This window comes from Branchiostoma lanceolatum, chromosome 3 (assembly GCF_035083965.1).
Source record: "Branchiostoma lanceolatum isolate klBraLanc5 chromosome 3, klBraLanc5.hap2, whole genome shotgun sequence".
Taxonomy (NCBI): Eukaryota; Metazoa; Chordata; class Leptocardii; order Amphioxiformes; family Branchiostomatidae; genus Branchiostoma; species Branchiostoma lanceolatum.
The window spans coordinates 13,335,107-13,354,481 of record NC_089724.1 but is presented as its reverse complement, the minus strand read 5'-3'; the positions used below and the strand labels follow the sequence as shown (position 1 = coordinate 13,354,481).

Below are 19,375 nucleotides of genomic sequence, written 5' to 3'. Positions count from 1 at the left end.
TGTACTACCATTAAAGGAAGGATGTAGAGTAACGTAAAGTAGAGGAAATGCAACCTTGTGTCCTTGTATACGCCGCACGTAGTGGTAGCAAAGACAGTGTAAGAACTTAAATGCTTTCATTTGTATATTTGAACAATTATCTTTCATAATGAACCGGCCACTATGATGGCTGGTGAGAAATAATATTGATACAAATGAATATATTCTTATCCTGTTTTTCGCATGAATAGCTCACAGTTGTGAACTTTGTAATAAAAAGGGCACCAAAATAAATTGATAGATTTAAGTTGTCTTTCTTATCAACACATTTATTAAACAAATTACTTAGTCTTAGGATTTAGAGGGAGTTGCAATTGGAGCATAGACAAAGTTGTACTCAACGCGGACATGGCATGTTTTTGTGTTGCTCCAAACTTATGTCTTATTTAGCTTGGCCCGCGGCTCCGAACAGCCAGGACAAGTGAGGACAGCTTTGTTTCTAGTTCTGGAATCCAGTCCATTGGGTTTTAATCAACAGTACACACCTAGTCATGGCTCTTGCGTTGTGTCAAACATGGTGTTCTTCGCGTTATACAAAATTGTTAAAGACGCAACCTTACCACCTAATGACCATAGATTATCCAAAAGTTTATTTCAAAATAGCTAAAGAGTATGAGTGTGACCAAGAGATAGGAAGTTAGCAATCCTTGCAGTACGTACTAATAGACATCTTGAAATCATTTGTGTCTCGCATATCGTCCATTGACTGTGATGTGGAATCCCATCATCGTTAAGGAGGGCAGATGCACAACTGTTTATTTCCGCAGGAGTAGTTTCTAAGTTGGAATAACAATGGCGGTACATTCCACAATACTAGATTTCACAGACAGGCTAGTTAGGTCGCTTGATGCTCAGCCAGACTCGACAACACGGCCCAATCTTGTTGGTAAAATTAAAACAGCCTTCAGTGGACGACAGCAATCAAGTAAGTAATCAGACAAAAGCGATGAAAACGCAACTGGAAGCTTGATTTGAAGGCTACAACTTTGGGTCTCTATAACAATTTTCCATTTTATTCACCACCACACATGATGTAGCATCAAAAAGAAATCGTGCTAAAGAAAATGGAGAATTGTTGCATCATGTGTGGTGCTAAAGCCGGCGTCACAATTCATGCGAGCATCGGCCGATTTTGTAGATCGCCGGAAGCTCGCCGAATTTCAAATTCGCCCGAGCGTCGACCGTATTTTTTACTGAAAACCTGCCCCGTCACAAATTGAACAGAGCTCGGGCGACGTCCGTCGAACGCTAATAATCATAAATCCCACATAAGACGGTACCATCTCTTGGACACGGACGAAGTCAGAATCAAATGGCCTGGTAACAGTCTCAAATTTGGACCAACTTTACTTTCTTAGTTGTGGCAAATCTGTAGGGCACAAGTGAAGTAGGCGGGCACACTGAAAATAATCACATAAAGAGGAATTTTGTTATAGACCAATCAAAATACAAGTGCAGGAGCCACAAAGTCAACAGATCAGTCGTTTAACCCAGATCCAAAAATTTTCACCAAATAGAAATCGACCGAAGCTCGGGCGAACGCCGTCCGAGCTTCGACCGACCGTTGATAAGCCTATCGACGCCCTGCAGACGCCTGGGCGTGCCTCGACAGACAAACATAGATCTATAATGACTCGCGGTGGACTTTCAACTTGTCATTTTGTGGAGAAAAAACTCAGGAAGTGAAGTCAAACCTCAAAAGTCAAGCCCCAGTAATATACAAATTGAAACATCCAAAGCAATACCAAAATAGAAACAAGAAGCATTGTCTTCGATGTCAACATTTAATTTATAAGATATTTTTTTTAATGAAAATGTAACTTTGCATTGAATTGTCTTTCATTAGAAAAGTTTGGCAGCATTCTTCGGCAAGTTGATATTAGTATTAGTTGATATTACAGTATCATTTATGATCTTATGTTATAAACCAAACTGTCGTTTCCTTTTATCTATAAACAAGAAGGAGTTCGGCCGAGGCCCGTCCAAGCTCCCATCAACACCTGCACAACGCTCACCCGAAGCACGCCTTACTTTTCATGAGTCGGCCGGAACACTGACGACGGTCGTCCGATTATTGTTCAAGGCCCGTGCGAGGCTCGCGCGAGGCCGAAGAGTTCGGGCCACCTCCGACCAACCAAAAATCGGGTCTAAAATCCTCGGATGCCCGCCCGAATATTGGCCGAGCGCTGGGCGTTGCTCGGGCGAGCTACAGGCAAACTGTTGACGAGCTGTGCGAGTTCAAAAATCGTCGCCGAGGCCTCGCTGAATTTAAGCGCAGCTTCCAGTGACACGCGAACGTCGGCCGAGCTCCGAAAATTCGCCCGAAGCCCGTAGAATCGACAGGACGTCGGTCGTACTTCGCCCGAAAATCGCCATTTGGAGCTCGCCGACAAGTCGGCCGAGCTAAATTGTTGATTTATGACGGGGGCTTAAAGACAATGATCGAATATTCAGATGTATACGGAGAGGATGGCACATACTTTATCATTCATCTCACGACACCTGATGGAGTGACACCTTCTATTGTGATTGGTCACAGATGGGCATGGACTGAATCTGTTTGGTAGGTCCGATACCCGGACTGTTTTTTTCAAACTCAAGTCTTATATAAGTTAGATTACAGATGTCACAGTTCGGTCACCCTTTGCTGACCGGGGTCACACCTGATGGACACATGGCCTACCTTGACCCTTGAGTTATACAAGGACTCCGTTGCAGACTCCCTCCGGTTGTTTTCTTTTAGTTACCGCTTTCTTATTACCTTATCTTAATACAGGCCATAATGTAAAAAATGGTAATGTAATAAGATGGAGTCTATAGATAACTCTGTTCAAGGTAATGGTTCAATCAGGTACATCGGCTCTCCCATTGGCATATCGCACATTCGTGCTTGTCCAAGGCCAGGGTTTGCAATCCAGGGCACGCAGAAGGCGTATATCTCCTTTTTACTGCCAAGTCTGCTGCCAACTGGCCAGATAAACAGAAATGCAGCGACCGATGGGCCAGGATGGATACCATCATGCAGATTGGGCAAATTGGGCCTCCTAGCAGTTTTCGTCGATCTACAGCTTTTCGTCGAGCTGGAGATTTCCATATCAAGCCTGTAAATTGTACAAGAAACCTACGCTGTCTTTGGGCGGTTTGCTCATCCTTACTATCATTTCTAGTCAACAAAGTCGCACGTCCTAAAACTGGTGCTGCAACCCCGCGTAGCTCGCCAGGCGCGCGCGTGGGAAGACTGCGGTTGGTCGATTGTCAAGGACGGCCGCCAGACAGCAATGTCAACGGAGGCGGGGAGAGGGTGGGTTCAGGTCACGTCATCATGACCAACAAAATAATCAAAACAGCTGAATCTTACAACTCTAGCCCTCAATATAATAAAGTCAGCAAATGAGTGACTGCCAAACCTGCTGATTAAGCCTGCTGCAGTGAGGGGTCGGTGGTGTTACCCGACACTGGCCTGCACCGTGACAACCCAGTCACGTGATCTTCTCATGCAATCCTGGGGGTACGTCAGCTTCCAATATTTAAACAGTCTTTCCGTCACATATGTAGCGGTGGGGGATAAAAGTAGGTTTACGACAGACTGCTCTCTGTTTTAGACAGACGGTTGGTTACAAAGGCTCCGTCACAGTCCGTCTGCGCCAGCCACCCATCCCTGCCTTTTTCTCCCCCACAACTCAGCTCTTCCAAAAGGGTGTGACCGCGACTCGACAGTACAGTCTGAGGAAAAAGCGCCAGTGCCAAGTTAAAAGTCGTCCTTTGTCGGATTAAGGAGCGACATTTCACTTTCGGGATCCAGCCAGCCGACCCGTCATCCTTGGTGAATCCCTGTCGACATCTCGGTCACCATGCAGATTCAATGTGCACAGGTATTCCGTGTGTGCGGCATCGCATCTTTCGTGGTTTTCTGCGTCCTGTACGGGTCCTATCAGTACTACTATAACTACTATGGATACTACGGATACGGAGACTCACAATCTTCCAATGACATCGACTCGGAGCCAGGTATGTGTCAGGAATATCCGTATTATTTTTCAATACATACTGGAGTTTAATCTGTAATCTTTTGACAGATTTTAGACCTCTATCTTTGAAGCCGTCCTGGCATAGTTTGAGAAATTTGCGGGAAATTCCGCAGTGGTCTCCAGCAGAATGTGGGGAGGGGCTATTTTTTGACTGCTCCTATTGAGCAAGTTAGTGAATCTTACGATATTTCTTATGGGAAGGTCTCAACCCTGTGTCGTTGGCAAGATGATGCGCCCAAGATCTCGAAAGCTACTGCTATGTTGTCTCCAGCATCACCATACTTCCTTGGACGGTCACGTATCTGCGGCTTGGAACGAGCCGGTTTTAGCCACAGGGCTGCATGAGACGCATAGAAGGCCGCTCCCTAAGACAACTTGACCTGGATTGGGTGAGCCATCGCGCAATACGTAACCGCCCCAGACAAAAGTGACACTTAAAGACCGATGTCTGACTTAGACCAATTGCAAGGCAACATGTGTGCACTGCTAACACAGACCCTTCGCGGTCCACGGGCGTCTGATCATTCCTGTATGATGTATAAATAATTTGCAATGACATGCACGCACGGTAAATGTTCTGTCGCGATCTAGTATGTCCGTGGTGCTGCTGTGCTGTATATTGCAGTGCAATTCTGTTAACAAGTCTATCATTATTAACGGAGCTAGTTTTTTCCAGTAGAAACGTAGACCTCCTCAATCTCTTGGCAAACATAAGGTACTTCTTTGTACAGGAAACAGCCAATCTAATCCAATTTGCAAGTGAACGATATGGCCATTTCTTTATCTAAGGTTTGTTGCTACAGAAAGGCAAATCTACCCTGTCTTGAGATATTTTACTCAGCGGGATCTTACTCGTAGGTCAAGTCATTTGGCAGCTCTCTAGGAATCAGCAGCCGCCTGACTCTCCATGACGTCATTCCCTCTGAGGGGAAAATGTCGGATTCAAGATATCTGCGGGTGTTTTCACGACATCAAGCGACTGTTCATGTCCATAAAACGATCAATTAGACATTTATTCAGTCCGAAGTTTTCCAACAACTTGTATTTCGCGTAAGATACCATACTATCAAATTGCTTGCTCCATGCAAAGGATAGAATAATCCGTTTTAAATCTTCATAGCTTCTTGTTGAAAGAAAACCCGGTGCGTATTTTGCGCATTTTGTATAATGTCCTTGACCTTACAAGTAGCCTTGATTACTAGTGATGCCCATGTGAGTTCCCAACACAAGATACACCATAATTCATCACGAGCCACCTGGTGTTGATCTGTGCGGCAACAGATTCGGGTCAGACGTTATGAAACGCATGTTTTGTAATCCGTCGACAGATGGAACCGGTTTACCTAAGAATGGCGTGTATACGTCGTGTATTGGCATAAATAAGAAAAAAAAGTATTCAGGGTACATTCCAACTTGTGATGACTTACGCGTATTGACGTCGTCTGGCCCTTAAGGCTCCGTTTGGATCGCATTGTTGGCCGCTGTTGTTGTGTTGTGTCTAGACCCCGACGGTTCCTTGTCTGTATCACTTCGACTGAAGTTTCGCAGTTGTTATAAATTTCATTTGCTGAACGTAGAGCAGTTTTCAGCCTTCATATCATTCATTCATTCATTCACTGAATCATGAAACGCACCATTCCCTAGATTCATGAATTGGTACGACATTGATGGGAGTGGCAAGGGACAGAGATGCATTCCATGACAAACTATATACACATGTATATCAAACTGCGGCTACTTTACCCCCTGAAATTTGAGTAAACCAATGACATTACACACAAATCATATGTATGGTGTCTTGAGTAAACGAAATTCTGGTTCACTGGAAGGGCTTGTGCCTGCATTTATCTATTTCATTACTGTGTCAAGACATGATACATACTACTCTTGTGCCATTTGGGCAGATGTTGGACGCGAATCTTAGTTTGTCAAAAACTCCTGTTGTATAACTCTATGTATCGTGCTATATCATGTTCTTCCTGTCTGTCTGGCCACGCGTGCCACAGTTGGAGCGGTTTCTGTGGATCGCGGAGGAGTGTTTAAATGTCACTTCTTACTGCCCTGGCACGCAAAGCTTTTACAGATGCCAAGCCCTGCCTAAATTTACACTAATTCGAGAAGGATTGGCTGAGACTTACGTAGGGACACCGTGACCCCATTTGAAAATGTCAAAAAGGATACTTTTCCCACGATGAATTGTACTTGACTTCCTTCATCACCAATGGCGCAAGTAGAAAAAATTTCTCTTTGAACCAAATCCCCTCGAATGAAATAGCCCATACCTTAGACATTATGTTATACGTGTCACTAGATTGGGAGCAAGCCGAGGCACCAGTAAAACCTGACTTGGCCGTTAGCAGAAGCCAAAATTAAACCTTTCACTAAATAAAACATGCAGCAAATCAACTTTGGCTTCTGAGGACAAAGTAGAGCACTGTATTCCTCTGCCCAAATAAGGGTCGTGGAATGGGATTGTGTGCCAAACTTGATGATGTCTTGTTGATAGGTTACCAAACTTTGGGGCAAATTGTAGTTGGTTGGAAAGAGCAGCATAAAGTGTACCATAATACTATGAAGCATGTCATTTGGGTCAACGTTAGTTGACGGTCAATTGCGAAAAATAGCAGGATTCCCAGACGTTTTCTGGAAGGGCCTCTACTTTAGCTACTTGATTTCAACACTAACCTGACACTTGTGTTGCAATAATTGTAAAAGTATGATATGTATGTCCCAACATAGCAAAGGTAGATGATTGTCGATCCTTGTTGGAGGATTGTTTCAGCCAACACAGACAGGTTTTATGTCAGACTACGTTGCAACCGAGTTGTTTTAATATGAAGTCTTGTCAGGTTGGTTGCCGTTGATGAATTAGCCTTCCTCCTGGACCCCGGGCGACTAACACCTACCCTTGAACCTGAGCAGCTGGAAGTCCTAACACGGGGGTCTGCGGTCACAGACTGCTGTTTCTCTTTACGCTTAATCTCCAGAGTGGCTCAACATGGAGGTGTGAAGATTGAAACTGCTAACAATGTTATTAGTGCCCAATCGGAATGAAGGACAGACACGAAATGTGGTGAGAATGGTCGGACCTGCCGGGACGAGTGGGCTGAGTTTGCTCCAGCTGCAACGTTTCTAGTGCAACGTACTTTGCACATTGAATCAATAGGGTCTTATCTTACTATAAAACACGGGGGCTAGCTTCCCATTGTCAATTCTGTTGTTCCCATTCAATGGATCAGATGGTTTCATTCACTTACCGCCCAGGGATAGATGCTAGCTGACCCCACACATCCACCAGGATGCAAACGGTTGTTGCCTCCTTTGCAAAGAATGCTAAAGGGACTCGCAAGAGAGTCCACGTACCGATTTAGAAGCCATATTGCGGTACTTGAGCCGAACTGTTCAAACTACATCTAGATATTTACACATGACGAGATTGCCGATTCCTGACCAGGCCACTCATGACACGACAGATAGATGTCGGCTGAATGAACTCACAGCTGTCGCGTCTATTTATGCCATCATAATCACTCAAGACTTCCAGGTCGCCAACTTGCATGAAAAGTTGTTCTAGAGGAGATGACAGGGCGTTAGCTTCCATATCACATGTTGATTAGAAGGATCGACATACTAGGCATAGCAGCCCCCTACTATTAAATGCAAATAGAGGGGTCTCTTTTTTGTACCAACGAATTTTCATTGTTGTAGCAGGCAGCTGGCGGTTGATAACAAAGCCTGGGGAGGTCAAGGTCGAACTGGGGTCAGTTTGTATGGATGGAACTTAAGGACAACGTAGGTCACTCTCCGTGTGTGGAGCAAAGTTAATCAGTCATCCCGGTGTCGTGCAGTCTGTATGCCGACCTGGGTACGTTCCGCTGAGATGGTCGATCCCACCAACCTGGCCCGGGCTGAATGTCACAATTAGAGAGAAATTCACTTCGTATATATATCTGTGACGACGCTGGCCCGAGCATACGGATGACTTGTGTTACAGATTATAGCGTTCTCTCCATACCATACAAGTATTCACAGCTGGACATGACAGCTTTGACCCCGTTTAGTTCTCAACATCGCGCCAATGTTGTCGTAAGTGCGAAACTAAACACTGGAGTGCCGTGGCTGCCTTTTCCTTCAATGTCGGGCCATATGTTTGATTTTGTTCCATAATGCCAACTGGGCACCTCAAACGAGAAACAAATCGTCTGGCTGGTCTGATTCTCAGCGACATACCTCCCACTCGGACATACCAGCGTCTGACGATTCAGCTGTGATGACGGTATCCGTGGAAATCAGCGAGGTCAATGAACTTTACTTGTCGTCTGCTGAGTCGCCTACTATTCTCCTCCAAAAATTCGTGACCTTTCATAAAGCTCCTTCGTCGTAACGAGCCAAGTGGTTGGCCCACAACAAACCATGAAGTATTAACCGACCAAAAACGACGATGGGAAGACCCTCCTGCATTTTATTGGGGCAACTAATAGTCTATGGAAGATGATCCTAATGCATATATCACATGAGAGTACGAAGGAATCACTGAAAATCTCTGGTATAGGCTAGCACATATTTCACTTTTTTCCTTTAAAACCGCAATATCCTTCATTTGTTCTTTACGTACCATTGGCATCGTAAAGCATCATAAGATATAGGGATATTGCTCTCATTTTTGGCGATGCCTTAGGGGCGAGCCTAATGGTATTTGTATATTGTGTGCAGTTTGCAAGAATTCTAGGAATTGTACAGGAATGTGAAAGTCCATGGGAATGCCTGGATGGCTTGTCTTCATATTTGGTTTGTGGGTAGGTCTTTGTGAGACCTTGAAATGATTGGATTTTGGGCCCCCTAGCAACGTTCTATGGTACTGCAGGTGAACTTTCGCGTTTGGAATCTCCTGTTCTGAATATGCTATGGTCATGATTTTCGAGTGGTGGATAGCTCTTTGTTGGGAAAATAGGTCCTGTAGATTTGGACCCCTATCTTTTTTTAACTGTAGGAGCTGATTTTGTCTCAAACTTTGAAAGAGAATAACGCAAGAGGTGGCCGACGGATCGTCATGAATTTAGTATGTAGATAGCTTTAGTGATGATTTACATAACAATATGCCAATTATGCATAATTAATGAGGAGAGTTTATAAATCAGCTGCATTCCCATTCCAATCATATGACTCTCAAACACATGACATATGTAACTGAGAAAGAGATGAATATCGATAGATATCAATTATGAAGAGTAATACCTAATTTGCATAATCATTGACAAAATACTATGAATCCATAGTGGTAAATAATGGGGATTTCATTCTTGCAACATTTGGAAGTTCAGTAGATGTGGCCATTTTCAGACATAAATTTTGCATTTGAGGGCCTCATTTACTTAATTTATGAGGAAATGGTACAAGATTTTTTTTGTGAAGACAAGACTTGCATACATTGGACAGCTTGTGTTATTTGGGTAGAGAAGGTGATGAACTGATACAATTCATTCAAGTGAGGTCCTTATTTGTAACGAAAACATTAACACCGAGACCACCGTCGCCATGGCAACGTATTTTTACTTTGCCAATCTTGTTGCTTTTTCTTGTTTCGTCGAGAATACGTGGCAACCCTGAACTTGCTAAGGCGGAAGTGACCCAGACACGGCTTATCTCCAGACTCGTGCTGATTATTATGACATTGTTGAAATAGCTGGAGTGCGGCTATGACGTAGATGGAAGATTGTATGAGACAGCATGTCGTCATTACGCAGCACTTTTATGTGTTGACAAAATTCAGACTATTTGATAGAGGCTGTTGAAAACACAAACAAACAAATAAATAAACAAACCAGCAAAGAAACAAATACACATTTGTCATGCTCGCATCCATCACGCCATGTTCGTCCTGCGGTCATAATTATTGAATTTCGTACAAACCCCCCCTTTTATGTATTCTGACATGTATATGGATACTTTCAGATAAAACACTGAGCAGTGATTGGAAATGTCAATTTAGAAACATAACATCTTGTTTGTCCCCAGGTCTACCCGATCTCGTTCCCGATGCCTACGTGATCCAGGTGTCGGCCTACTTGGACACCCAGCCGATGTTGAAGCTGCAGTGTGCGCTGTCTGAGAACTGTTTGGCTAGATCGGCATGGAATGCCGATTTAAACGACAAGAGGAAACTCCTCAGGTTCGCCCTGAAGACAGAGAACAGGGGAAAGGGAGAGTTCAACCCAGAACTCCCCCGCCAGTACTGGGTCTGGCACTCCTGCCATCAGTAAGTCCACCTGATCATTAACTAACACAGTTACTATCACACAGTACATGTTAGTAACGTCTTTCTACTTTCAGTAAATACACGTACATCATACAGTCTGACAACGTGAGTAACTTCGGGTTTAGATATATCGTAAGTCATCACTCTCCTCTTCACTATTCAACAAATATTTTAAGTGCAGATGCGTGGTAGATTCATACACTATCGATCAATTACTCAGTTAACCTGAGGAGAAAAAAGGTTGGTATGTTTAATTCCACTTGACGGGACATGAGATAAACTTAATGTCTATGTCAATTATAAGACATAGTAAGTGAATGGAATGGGTACTGTACCCTGGTAAAACTAACGACCTGTCAGTATACTAAGTACTTATCTAGAAAAGGAGAAGTGTCCCCAGCACATGAGTGTACATTCCGATTACGCGTTGAAAACAGACACACAACCGCCAAGGATTGCAAGGCTCTTGATGCCCTAGTACAGTACCAGGTAACCTTAAGGTCTCATTCATGAGTTTTTTTTGCCCCATAGGCTTACATGTTATAATACGTGTTTTACATGGGCGCGTTCGTAATGAAGATATAGAAAATATGCCAATGTTATTCATTCTTTGTTGAGAACACGTACATTTAACCTAGATCATGTGAAAAAATTGGCAACATTTTCACTGCATACAATCTCTTTTTTATAGCAATTACAAACTGCACTTAGCTACACCCCCAAAAAGGCACTTTCCAGCTGTAATCGCATGACCGCATCACGCACGATGCCCGGCGGTGTCCGTCCGACCTCGCGCACGGCTGCCGAACTTTGCCTGCTAATTTCTTCAGATACAAATAAGCTTTCATCAGTTTGACGCTTGAGATCAGTTGGGTTGGCTAAAAGGGAATTTCCCACCGATATAAACACACGTTCATGCAGCCGTTGAAATTTTTTTTGGCCACGGATTCTTTTCTTCTACACGCGGAGTAACACATGAATGAGACCTGAAAGCTTCGTCGGTTCAGTAGCGTTGGCCAACAAATTGCCTAAATAAAATATTTGTTTGTTGGGCCTGCTAACCAGATTCCACACTCTGTACCTCAAACCATCAAGCAGAATGATTGGTTTTCCAACTGCTAGTTGATGACAATCGTCCACACCACAAGAAAGCATCGTTATGCCACACAGCTAAGCAGTCATTCTTGCAGCCATGTTCTCCAGCCAGATGGATCCGTGCCTGTGATTTTTTCATGGATAGGAATTCCCCTGAATACTGTGCACTGATCCCCACTAGACCCCAGTAGCCTGCAACCGGATGGACAGGACACTAGTGCTGTTTAGTTATTCCTAGGAGAAGCTGTCTTTCAACAGGCAGAAACAAGCCTAATGTTACCCTGTACCCTGTGGTTACCCAGTACCCTGTCCTTGACATAGTCTCTGCCTTGCATTGGAATGAGGGACGAGGCAGAAGTAAGGAACACCCACTAAAACAAACACAAAGAAACACGGAGGTGCCAATGCATCATTGAGCACTACATCTGGTGAGGGTCTGTGGGTCATTCCTGCCTTCATCTAGTACCCGTAATCTATCACGACCATCAGTGCTCAACGCACACGATCAATTGCAACCAACAAACGATATAGTTAGACAGAACTAAAATGCAACTGTTGATAATGAGGTCACTGGTGCTGGAAGGAAGGCAGCATTCAAGTTAAGACCATGACAAACTAACAAGAGGACCCAGTCTTGGTCCAGAGTCTTTGTAAGTGTTTACCGTTCTGGTCTTCAAACTTTGCCATCTGTAGCCTCTACTCTGTTTATCATAAGCCAAATGTATCCAATATGACGGGTGCCCATGCGCGCCCACCACAGCCACAAACCATGTAGTCTATTCCACCAGTGGTATTTAAAACTCACCACTAAGTTCGTTGCATGCATGAAGTGATCCTCAAATAGACCTTGCGGTTCTGCCGGCATGGCAGGGGGGCACAAGGTGGCCTTGTCGACAAACAGTGCGGCTAGAGGTGAGCGAGGACAAAGTGTTTACCACATGTTTCGTTTTACCGCGATGTCTCTTAATGGAAATTGCCACGATCCCAAGCTTCCGCCATCTACTGCCCTGACACCTCATCAATTGTAGATAGAGGTCCCACTGCTTAGGTTGCGGTACATCATGGTGTGATAGCTTGTGATAGAGACGTTACGTTGTGACGAAATATGAAGGAAGGGTCTGGTGAGGCGGTGATTTCGTTTATTTGGGGATTTATCTGAGACTTTGACGAACAATATAACCCCACCTGACATGTCAATGGCCTCTTCCATTTAACCTTCCCCGGTACGGGTGAAACAGCTTGATATTGTGCTTCTCAGTCTGGTCTGCATTTGCACTGACTCCCTCTATCGGATGAAGCAAAGGGCCATGAAAAACTTCCGAAGATAGAAAATTGATGACACCCCCAAACCACATAACGCCTGGTATGTACTGTAACTTCGTCTGGATACAAGGTGGAAACGCTAATGCTCCCTCTCTTCACCACATCACAAACTCGCGGACATTGCAAACCGTATGTAAATTGCCTATGTAAGACGAAGTTACCAACATCATGATTCTCGTTTTCATTCATCCTTCTAGACACTACCACAGCATGGACGCGTTCTCGTACTACGACCTGTTGGACAAGGGTACGGGCGGGCAGGCTGCGGAGGGCCACAAGCCGAGCTGGTGTCTGGAGAACACGGGCTGCGGCTACACCAGCAGGAGACCGGTCCAGTACAACTGCCACTGGGGCACACAGGTTAGCACTCTGGCTCACAGCCTGAACTCATAAACAGTTAGTCGTCCTGTGAAATAGGAAGAGTAAGGTCAAGTGCTATCTGCATGATCGGGAAAGATGTCACTTTCATAATCCATGGAATATTATATGCCTGTGTTTATCATGAATATATGGACACTAGTAGTTGAAGGAGGCTTACACATATGTTCAGACTGATTTTTCACAAAACTGACAAAAGTCAAATCTTAACCTTAATTAAAACATAAACCTTTTTCCAACGTTCCGGTTGTAGAATCAGACACATGTATATGATATCTTCAATAGACTCATTCTTCCAACGACACATACTTTTCACCACTTTTCACACACTGCTGGTGCCCAGAAGAGAACCTTTACAGTACGTTTCGTGTAAACCTGTCATGTACACCAACACGACCATACCTGGTCCTGTAGCCCATCTCCTGGCACGACTTCTGTCATGTCTGTTAGCAGGTGTTAAATATCAGCTGGTGCATTTCAGGGCATTTCCAGTGGCTGCTGGGATACCTACACCTCCGATCTGGACTGTCAGTGGATAGATGTAACTGACGTAAAGCCGGGATTTTACGTCATGGAGGTTTGTGTTAACAATATAAAACTTGGAAATTTGTATTTACAACCTGGAACTAATACAATACGTGGAGGCTTGTATCTACTAATGAATTCAACTTCATAATGGATTGTCCAACCTATGACAATGACCGGCAGAAATTGTTTCAATCGATTGTATGTATACCAAGACAGAGATATTCAATATGATGTTTTCCTGCCCTGTTTATATATCTAACGTTGGGTAACATAAATTCGGGATTTTTCCGATAATGGTTGACTGAAATCAATCTAGCAGAACAATAAACCATCCTTTTTTTCTATTATTCTGTCAGTATCATGTACTATCTTTGCACTAATCATATATATGGTAGATTTTGTCTCTAGTCGTGCTGACACCATAATATTTCAACTTGGAACTACCGTCCGCCGCACGCACAATGACGGTGCTGTCGGACAGGGGGGCACATTAATTCGGGAGAGAAGATTCGTCTTGAATATCTTACCGCTAATCACATTTTATACAGCAGCTATTCGTTCCATCCCTGGCTTGAGGAGAGTGCTATGGATATAGACGTGTCCAAGTAAAAAAGATACACGAAAAAACGGCCGTACCGCACGCATCAGGCCTTCGGGAACAACCCGTGTGTTGAGTCGGTAGAACGTCACTCAAAGTTCACCCCCACCGTCATGGAAATTTGTACATTATTCATCGGGGCGTTAGCTGGATGCCGTAGAAATGGTAATACTACTATGTCCATGTGTTTCTGCTTGTGCTAAGAGCAAACTTTGAGGAAAATATCGCCATCAGTCCACTATCACACACAACATTTAGACAAAAAAGTGTTCCTCGCAAACGTTTGTCGTCTGCCGAATAGCAGGATTCTGGGTAACGAATATGGCGGCGGGAAAATTCACCGTAGTGCCGTAGCCATTGGTTGTAGCAACAAAGAGGCGTTTTGATGATTAATCACGCTTAGAGTCCAGTTGTAGGTTAGCAAAAGAGATTCTAATAAGTTGTATTGTAAATACTGTTGTGTTTAGCAGGAAGCGGATGTGACATTTGTCTTATAAACCAGCGAACAACTATGTACATATAATTCTCCCACGAAGCCCTCAGACTGTGACAATAAGGGACGGAGAGTTTTTGACGTAGCCAACTTCTAATACATGGTTATCGAAGCTTTTCAGACAGTGTTCTGAATGCGTTAGTCTGTCAAGTTTGCATTTCTAGCGGTATTACTGATGTTGCATCTAGCACATATCCCTAAACACCCCGTTTTCGAAAAATCCCGAATTTAAGTACCCCGCGAATTTATGTTACCCAACGTTACCTATGTAGGCCAATTTGTATACAACTCTACGCAAAAACGAGACATTGTTTTACATTCCTGACACAGAATACTATCATCGTCATCATTACATTGTATACTGTTTTAGCCATTAGAATGCACATTATTAGATCGATTGTTATTCATGTTATAGATTAGTTCTTTGAAATTGTTAAATATTAGAAATAGTCGATTGTTATGTATCTACAAATTGCCATACATTGTACCCGTTACAATTGTCGCGTAATAAAGTTCTTCCTTTATAAAACTTGGAGGTTCGCATTTACGTTCATGCCGACTCATGGAAATGATATATCATTTGATTTGATTTGGACCAGTATTTTTAACTTTTCCAACACAATGACGATAGAATGGACTGCTGTTGTACAACAGCTATGAAATGCTATTCACAGTAATAAACTTCCGTGCTATAACAAGGCCGTTTGTTTGTTTTTAAGTGCTTAGTGCCAGCAAGTTCTGGTGCAAGATCGTTTAAATATTGATGGAAGGGTGGTGAAAGTTGTTTTGGCAGACAAAATACATAAAATCACGTGTCACGATGTGTTGACTTATGTAGAAAAGATGGCATTGTATGCATTCATGAACTCTTAAGGCCACCCTGTTGAAAAGCTGATAAAGCATCCCTCTATTTCCGCCGGGTCTCAAGGTAGCTGTAAACCACCATCGACGGATTTCCGAGTCGGACTACTCCAATAACAGGGTCCGCTGTGACGCCATCTTGGAAGAGTCTACCGCTTATGTCTATAACTGCGCCAACACGTGAGGGAAACTTGTTCCTTCTTCGCACTTTTATGTTAGATACCGCACTATATATTACTATTGATATAATATAATATATTTATATGTATTCATATATTCATACATTTATATATTTATATATATATTTATATCAAATACCATACTATACTATACAATATCATACACTTTTATACAAAAATATTCTACGCCGTCTCAGGAGTATCAACTTCAAGTTTACACCTCAGAAAAATACACTGATCGTAACGTTAGGTGCTCTAACTACATACCATAATTACCTTCGCCGAGAAGGTTATGCAGAGGGTAGCGTTTGTTTGTTTGTCTGTCTGTTTGTAGTGGCACAGGATAACTCGAGAATGCCTTGATGGATTGTTTTGATATTTGGTATGTTGGTAGGTTTTGATGAGACCTAAAAACGATTAGATTTTGGGCCCCCTAGCGGCTTCTTACGGTACTGCAGCGGAACTTCCTGTTTTGATATCTCATGTTCCGGACATGCTATGGAACTTATTTTTTGAGTGGTAGATAGATCTTTGGACAGAGAGTAAGTGGTGTGGGTTTGGGTCCCCTAGCGGCTTTTTTGGAACTGCAGGAGCAGGTTTTGTGTCTGACTTTGAAAGGGAATAACTCAAGAAGGGCTTGATGGATGGTAATGATTTTTGGTAAGTAGATAGCTTGAGTTATGATGTACATGATTCGATACTTCTTATGCAAATCAGTATCTAATTTGCATAATTAATGAGGAAAGTTGATACATCCGCCAAATTCCATGATAGGATTCTAAAACATGTGACATATGTAACTGAGGAAGAGAGAAATATCAATTGATATGAACTATGCAAATGAAGACCTCATTTGCATAATTAATGAGAAAATACTATTATTCAAGATGGCCTTGATGGATGGTCATGATTTTTGGTATGTGGATAGCTTATGTGATGCTCAGTGTGATTGGACGAGAATTATGCAAATCAGATTCTAATTTGCATAATTAATGAGGTAATTAAAAAAATCCGCTTTGTTCCATGATATGACTATTCAAATTGTAACCGAGGAAGAAATGACTGTTAAAGATAGAAAATATGCGAATGTGGGCCTAATTTGCATACTTAATGAGTAACTTCTATTATTCCACACTGGCAATTGCAAATGACAACAATTTCATACATTTAATACTTTTTTGTGGCATCGGAAAGTTATGTGAATGTGGACATCTTTGAATCAAATTATACTAATAAGGACCTCATTTGCATAATTGATGATAAGTATTAGCATAATCTTCTTTGTTAAGCTCATAATTTCTTAAACTCATACTTTTGGTATGTTATATTTTAAGACAATCAACTGGTATGATTTATGATTGATGAGAAACACTCCTAATACGTCAGTCATAAAGGTTAAAATCATTTGACGAAGGTATGAGGTCGTGGAACTCTAGTTACGTATCATCTTTAAAATCTTTGAATATGCATACTTCTAAGATAACAGACAGGCCATGGTGAATAACAGGGGGTCCAGGCTGGGGACGTTAGTGGCGAGAATCTTTGAAGAACGTGATTTTAGATGAATCATAAACACGTCCAACTGTGACCTTCTGCCTCTTCTTTTCTTAGGGACCTCGCAGGCCTTGGGCGTATATACCGGTGCGGAACACTTTTTTTATTCAATACATGTTGTACCTGCATTCTATTCATAGAAGAATATGATATTCTTAAAAAAACCTCCTCTATGATTTTGACACTTCTCAGTTTCACCTTCCCCTAATTGATTGCATTTTTTGCGTTTCGGCGCATGCGCGCCGAAACGCATTCTCCTGGCTTTTACCTTCAAGCAAGGAGGAAGGAAGGAAGCTTGGTTCAACACTGTGTCGCAGATTTGCATGTGACACAGGACGGCGCAGATTTGCATGTGACACAGGACGGCGACCGCATGTAACTGCTACAACTGTTCGGAAATATCATTGCATTGTGGTTTCGGACTTTGATATCCTGAAAAATGACCATATTACATCTATTCCACAAGATTGCAGAAGAAAAAAAATGATTTCGTCAAGAAAACGACCAAAAATCGGCATAAATGATACCATATAGTAAGGTTATACCATTACGTCCAGTGTGAATGGTTACGTACCGCAGCTTGGCCGATCTGGTAACGCAAAGCGCTTCGGACCCAGAAGATCCGGGTTCGTCTCCGTGCATGGATTTCTTTTTCTTTTTAGATATTGAATATCAAAAATATATATTGATATTATATTAATCTATCAATATCATATTTATGAATATCATTTTTTTCATTAATAAATAAAGAAATATTTTATATTTGTTATTTCTAAATATTCATTTAATATATACAAGGCCTTTGTCTTATGAACAGGACTTCATAGATTCCAAACCCGGCATTCGAATTTTTCTGGTCATTGTAATGGAAAATACCGTGCAGCGGCTCCTATGCGCGGTAAGATGATTCTTGCAAAACACTCCCCACTAAACTTCTATCCCCGATGTAAACAGAGGCTCTTGATGTTGTTTGCAAAACAGCGATTCTTTGTTACAGTAGCAAATGCTCCATTGTTCAGTATCGACTTCATTCAGACAACACGGACGTGGAAAGTGGCGCCCCTCGGCACAAAACTATGGGAATTTTCATGAATTTTAGCAAAATTACCCAGGAAAATAAGGAAGAAATGTTGTAAATGCGGAAACCAGAATAATACGGATGAGGTAGCTGTTGATTTGTTTGACATTTGGTAGTCATTTTAGATAGAACCTTAGCTGTTATGAACTTCTATTTCACTTAATTACCATAGTGCTGATGATTCAATGGTGCTTTTTCAAATTTTATGTTTTATTGCGTGCCATGTACATAATTACATTGATAGCTTTTATAATGAGCCTATTATACATTTTACAAATAAGTACAAGTTGTAGGCCAAGACCAGCTTTTTCAAAAGCACTTAAGTTAAGTGACGTAACTTCAAAATTGCTTTCCCCAATCTGCCTTTCTCTATTAAAACAGTACTCATTTCCCAAAATGACAATTTTTCTTATAGACTGAACAGCCCTTGAGTGACTTCCTCTGGCAGATTTTACTTCAAGTAAAGGGAAAAGACAATTCACACTTATAAACGTAGCCGAAACGCCAGCTTTTTTTAAAAGCTCTTGTTTCTTTCAGTTGATTGACGAACCAGTCGCTGACAGGTATGGAGGATCCGCTTCTCCCATGAACGACTCCTACCGACACCTCGGAACAATACAGACTGTTCCCAGCTTTCATGTTGTATGCCCATGCATCCATGTATATCATGAAGCAATTTGGAAATATTTGATGTGTTTGATTGCTTTATAAACCTGTGGACATGCATGGATATGCTGTTAACCATGGTGCTGTACGTTTGGTGCTAGATAATTATACATTTAACTTAAACATAAAAAAGTTGTCACAACATCAATGAAATCTATGAATAGTATATGGATTCATTAAAACGCACCGTTTATGATGAAATTTTAAACAAATATCAGGTCTTGAGTATACAGCCTCCTAGTTCAGGTCATATGTATAGGTGATGATAACCTCAATCAACCAAGTAGACTTTTCATTTT

The 19,375-nt window shown here is 42.3% G+C and overlaps 1 protein-coding gene across 2 annotated transcripts; it reads left to right on the top strand.

Moving 5' to 3' along the window:
* Positions 1-3,526: 3,526 nt before the first annotated feature.
* LOC136430402 (protein-lysine 6-oxidase-like) lies at positions 3,527-19,288 on the top strand. 2 transcript variants are annotated; one of them, XM_066420968.1, is made up of 7 exons: positions 3,529-4,047; positions 10,083-10,323; positions 12,939-13,101; positions 13,601-13,696; positions 15,667-15,779; positions 17,390-17,419; positions 18,948-19,288. In XM_066420968.1, exons 1-7 carry the CDS (start codon positions 3,891-3,893, stop codon positions 18,949-18,951), a joined length of 804 nt encoding a protein of 267 aa, XP_066277065.1. In that variant the 5' UTR covers positions 3,529-3,890; the 3' UTR covers positions 18,952-19,288. The 2 variants fall into 2 exon arrangements, with proteins under 2 accessions (XP_066277066.1, XP_066277065.1); XM_066420969.1 differs by lacking the exon at positions 17,390-17,419 and having other exon boundaries at positions 3,527-4,047.
* The last annotated feature ends 87 nt before the right edge of the window (positions 19,289-19,375 follow it).

What these genes read in the sequence shown, in the direction of transcription:
- LOC136430402 (XM_066420968.1), top strand. Translation starts at nt 3,891, where the DNA reads ATGCAGATTCAATGTGCACAGGTATTCCGTGTGTGCGGCATCGCATCT. An exon ending in ACTGCCACTGGGGCACACAG is followed by an intron (nt 13,102 to 13,600) that starts GTTAGCACTCTG and finishes GGTGCATTTCAG; the next exon opens with GGCATTTCCAGTGGCTGCTG. An exon ending in CGGGATTTTACGTCATGGAG is followed by an intron (nt 13,697 to 15,666) that starts GTTTGTGTTAAC and finishes CCGGGTCTCAAG; the next exon opens with GTAGCTGTAAACCACCATCG.